General features: G+C 52.2%; 3 protein-coding genes across 4 annotated transcripts in view; 2 read left to right on the top strand and 1 right to left on the bottom strand.

Moving 5' to 3' along the window:
• LOC125949230 (cadherin-99C) overlaps positions 1-218 on the top strand; it is a 151,152-nt gene extending 150,934 nt beyond the window's left edge. For both annotated transcript variants that reach the window (XM_049676052.1, XM_049676051.1), the window contains exon 13: positions 1-218. This exon is cut by the window's left edge and continues 870 nt beyond it. The gene's annotated coding sequence lies outside the window, so the exon portion shown is untranslated.
• A 37-nt stretch (positions 219-255) lies between these two features.
• Positions 256-3,533, bottom strand: LOC125959252 (WD repeat-containing protein on Y chromosome). Its single transcript, XM_049692065.1, has 3 exons — positions 3,147-3,533; positions 1,028-3,072; positions 256-955 (listed from the first exon to the last, which is right to left on the bottom strand). Exons 1-3 carry the CDS (start codon positions 3,531-3,533, stop codon positions 256-258), a joined length of 3,132 nt encoding a protein of 1,043 aa, XP_049548022.1.
• A 275-nt stretch (positions 3,534-3,808) lies between these two features.
• The window catches only part of LOC125949385 (uncharacterized), a 1,245-nt gene continuing 53 nt past the window's right edge, over positions 3,809-5,000 (top strand). Inside the window, exons 1-2 of the mRNA XM_049676366.1 lie at positions 3,809-4,099; positions 4,184-5,000. The exon at positions 4,184-5,000 is cut by the window's right edge and continues 53 nt beyond it. Of these exons, the coding sequence (XP_049532323.1) occupies positions 4,006-4,099; positions 4,184-4,956 (867 nt within the window). The 5' untranslated portion in view covers positions 3,809-4,005 and the 3' untranslated portion in view covers positions 4,957-5,000. The remainder of the gene's footprint in view (positions 4,100-4,183) is intronic.

Below are 5,000 nucleotides of genomic sequence, written 5' to 3'. Positions count from 1 at the left end.
GAGAAGAAACAGAGCAGAAGTAAGATGGTAAAGATAAGACGTTAGAGTTGATAAGCTACACTAGCCAATATGCCGTCCCCTTCCCGTCCATTTGTACATCGATCTACCCTCCCGATTATTCGGAGCGCAATAACCGCGATGCAGCGCCACTCGCGATGCAACACGCAACAACCGTCCGAACTAGAAACAATAAATTTTTACTCAAATATGAGATTATTTTCAAAGACAAAAGACACGCGGCATTATTACCTCATGTTAGTGTTGTTCGGGAAGGCGAGCGAATTGAAGTTTCTTCGTCCTTTCCCGTATCTGCTCCAACTCGGTGGCAACACCCGGTGCGATGGATTTCAGCGGAAACTGCGTCATATGGCTGTACAGTGGTAGCGATGGGTAGGTACGTTCCAGGCGGATCGTCGGCAGTACCGGCTCTCTGCGAGGTAATTTCATTATGCCAGTGTTGAGCAGCGGTTCCTGTAGCGGGCCACCGTAGGTTTCGATCGCAGGCAAACACTTGCGTGATCGCTCGAGCACGATCGACGAGTGTTGAAATTGTCGCTGATAATCCTTGGCACCGCGGAGTACCTTCGCCGTTGTGAAGCTCACCTCACGCCGCAGATCCGGTGGTATGCGGAACCGGTATCCGGTGACCGGTGGTAAATCCGCTGTCAACGGTTCCCAGTTGACCGGGCTACCGAGCAAACCGATATAGCGTCCGCCCAGTGTCCAGAGACGCACAGTACGGTCGCTGCTCGAGCTCAACAGCAGCTCGCTACTCTCGAGATACACAAGTCCCGTAACGCAGCTACGATGACCCTGGAAGGAATTCAGCAGCCACGGTGTCGGCTGCGAACGGGCCGACCGCTTCGCTCTCCCTGGGATAACGTCGTCAATCAGAAAGGGGAACCGAATTCGCAGCGATGGTTTGTTCACTTTGAATTTATCCGCATCGGGAATCCTACGAAACGAAACGTGAATGCAATGTTCCCTCGGTTCCACGCTAAACTCGGCCGTTGTCGCCCCGTCTTACCAGCAATTCTCGATGTACCATGTCTTGATGTAGCCGAGAGCGGTTCCGGTGAAGAGAAATCGATTCGAAGCGTCGCTTGTCATGGCTATAACGCGATCACCAGCCATGTGGATGGCATTGAATTGGGTTCGATAGCCTCCGTTTGGATCGTGTGACCACACCTGTATCACCCCGGTTTCCAGCGATCCCAGCAGTGTTCCAAAGCCCGGATGCATCGGGCGATTACGTAGAAACATGAGCACCTGTATGGACAGCTTTCGCATCTGCTCCAAAGCCATCGGCATAACGATCCTCGTCAGACGCCGTGAATCCATCATCGGAACGATCGTACGTCTGCTCGCCAGCGACATTCGAAGCGTTTTTCTTCTGGTATCTATCTTCGGTTCGGTGCTTTCCGTTTCCTCCGAGCGAAACGAGATGGAAATGCGGACATGAGGGTTGGCCGCATTGTACCGTCGATACGGTTGTCCCGTTTCCAGCATCCATAACACCAGCTCGCCAGCATAGCTGCACGTGGCCAGAGCCTCCGGTGTTGCACTGCTGACGGCCGCACACAGGATATCGTCGGAGTGCAGCTTACGCCACGGTAGTCCACGCGGATACTCAGCTTCCTGCTCGGGTGTGGCAAAGAACTCCACCACACGATGGTTCCATCCCATCGCCAGGATACGATTAGCGACCCAGAAGAGGGCCGTCACCTCGCTGTCTTCTTGCATGCTGAACGTTCGCATACACGTTCGGCCACTGATGTTCCAGAGCTTCACCGAACCATCGCGGGCACCGGTTGCAAGTAGTTGCTGCTTACCATCCAGACATCCGGCCGTTATCTCTACCGATTCCTGCAGCCCATTTCGCACTTGCGTGTGCGCGTCGGTAATCAGGCTCATCTTTCGGTTCATGCAATGATCCCACGTGATGATGACACTGTCGAGACCGCAGCTAATGATCAGCTTGTAAAGAGAGTTGTAGAGCAGCACGGAGATGGGTCGAGTATGGCTCTCACCATCGGTCCGATCAAGAGGAATCTCCGGACAGCACGAAAGAGAAACGAGCTTGTTGTTGGCCACAACTAGCTGACGTTCGCGTTCATCATAAAACGCACAAACCGGAAGGTTCAGCCCTAGGACAACGGTCAGCTCAGCGAAGGTCTGCAGCAGTACCCGGTTGCGTACGTCCCACACCTTTACGAGACGCTTCTGGTCCAGGCTGTAAATTTTCTCTCCAGCATCCTGCACGAACAGGAACACGATGCTTGCCGTATGACCACTCAGTACCGCCGACGGTTTCTCTGGTCGTCGGATATCCCACAATCTCAGATCACAGTCCGGACCACCGGACACCAGCAGCTCGGTGACGGGTTCGAACGCAAAGCAAGTGACACCGCGTGGCACATGGTACGACACTCTTGAGCTACGGTCTTCCAGCGATTGTAGCACCATCGTAGGAAGTGAACCACCGGACGGTTTGTTCAATCCGCTCCGTCTCGTGAGTGGGTTCTCCTCCGAGGCTGCAATAAGACTAGCAAGCTTCGGGACATAGCGAACCATGCGCACTTGATCTACCAGCAGTTGACCATACTCGGTTCCTTCCAGTGGTGGATAGCGTCCACTGATCACATCCTTCCAGCTGACCCAGGTTACGATCGAAAAGGATTCCCCAGTGTTGACCACTTTACGATCGGGGTAGAACTCCAGCATTGTGACGTGGCCTTCACAATCACCCAAGAGCAGCCGACTAGGCTGGCCACGCTCGTACCGGTAGTCAAGGGCACTGATTGGATGCGGTAGCTGCTCGATTACCGTCTTCAGTATGAACGATCCAGCTACGACGTCATAGAACCGCAGTTCAGACTCTAAACTTGCGACACAGAATGATCGCTGATCGGGCAGGGGGATCGCATCTAGTAGCCAGGTTTTGGAGCGTTTCAAACGCGACGGCTTGGATCGAGCCCTTAGCGACGACTTCCACTCTTTGGTCCAGAAATTGATGACACCTTCCCGCGAGGTCGTTATCCAGTGTCCTTGTGACCAGCTAATACTTCCATCCTGTGATTGAAAAGAAAAATTGGAAGTTGATCATCTGCCTACTACGTACGCTGTGGGGAGAGGCTACTACTCACGTAGTAAACCATCGGGCAAAAATCTATCCTCGCGATCGTATACACCTGACGGCTGAGTTTCAGTGCGATCTCTTCGCCGATTGGAGGATCCAGTGACTGCTTCACGGCCAACGGATCGTCGTCCTGGAAGCCCAGGATCAGATAGCTAAGTAGTTCATCCCACTGGCAGAATTCGTCGTGATCAGTGTTGATCTGCAGAAACAGCGCTCGATACTGCTCGTCGGTGTACTGTAAACCGATGGCCGCTAGAACCTTCCGCAATTCCTCTCGCTTAAGCCGGCCATTACGTGCAGCGAAAATGGTGCGCAGGTCATCGATCTGCGTACACGATACCACCCGATGTATTTCACGGTCCTCTGGAATGGAAGAAAAGCGGCTCGGCGCCATTTCGAGTATTGCCGCCACGCTCGTAGTAACTGATGGGCGCCAAGGTTACTTGGATGTTGAACAGCCATCAATGCGTATTGGTTTGTACAACATTTTTCCAAGATTATGAGAGATATGAATGATTACGGTGATAAATTGCACTGCATATTTTCATTTCGGCATAAAACAGCAAATTCTAGTGATGTAGTTTTGACCAACAATTTCATTAGTGCTCGTCCTTTGTGCAAAACCAACAAAACCAACAAACAGCGTAAACACATGGCCGCTGTCACCGACAAAGCGCGTTCTGGTGGCAAAAAGGAAGCGCATCGTGATTAGATAACGACGAGATACGGGACAATCGGATTGTTTACACGCGACGCAACGACGCAACAAATTGAGTAAATTCTTTTTATATCCACTTCTCTCGACACGTGCCGTGGGTGAGTCGAAAGGTATCCTTTACAGGCCGGAACGGAAGACCACATAAACCATGTCTAACGAAAGCAGTCTGTCCGGTTTGACGGTCGGATTCATTGGCGGTGGTAACATGGCATATGCCATCGCATCTGGATTGCTGAAAAATGGTGCGCAATAACCGTCCTTCCTCTGCGGCGAAGGACATTCAAGTGATGCTGATGCTTATACACTCTTCTTTCACCCCCTCTCAGGTATCCTACAACCCGGCCAAATCCAAGTTACAGCAACGAAGGTTGAGAACCTTACAGAACGTTGGACCCCGCTCGGAGTGACGCATCTGGGAACGGATAACATCGCACTGATGAAGCAGTGCAATATCATTTTTCTGTGCATCAAACCACAGATGCTAGCGACGGTTTCCAAACCGATCTATACCTACGCGCAGCATTGGCAAAAGATAGACTGTACGGACAAAATAATCGTATCGATTCTGGCCGGTATCACGTTGGAACGGTTGTATTCGAGTTTCTCTGCTCTGGGGACCACAACAATCGTTCGCACAATGCCGAATACACCGATGCAGGTCGGGCTCGGATGTACCGTGTACTGCACCGCTAGTAAAGAGATGTCTGACGTTGTGCTCGAACTGTACAACTCACTGAAGATCATGCTCGGTTCGCTTGGACTCGCTTTCGAAGTACAGGAGAGCCAAATCAATGCCGTTACCGGGTTGGCCGGTTGTGGTCCCGCGTATGTGTACGAGTTCATCGAAGCACTAGCCGATGGAGGCGTTAAGCAGGGTATTCCACGTGCCATGGCTCTTCAGCTGGCAGCGCAAACGGTCATGGGTGCCGCGAAGACGGTACTGGCTACCGGTAAACACCCAGCCGTACTAAAGGACGAAGTATGCTCACCAGGTGGTGCCACCATCCACGGTGTACATGCGCTGGAGCAGGGATCGATGCGCGGAACTGTTATGAATGCGGTCGAAAAGGCTACGAAACGTTCGGCAGAACTTTCCTAAACGAGAAGCAGATACCCCTATCCTTGTGAGCTTTCGAAAAGACG

This window comes from Anopheles darlingi, chromosome 2, assembly GCF_943734745.1.
Source record: "Anopheles darlingi chromosome 2, idAnoDarlMG_H_01, whole genome shotgun sequence".
NCBI classification, from domain to species: domain Eukaryota; kingdom Metazoa; phylum Arthropoda; class Insecta; order Diptera; family Culicidae; genus Anopheles; species Anopheles darlingi.
The sequence above is the reverse complement of the archived record's forward strand: the minus strand, read 5'-3'. Positions and strand labels throughout refer to the sequence as shown.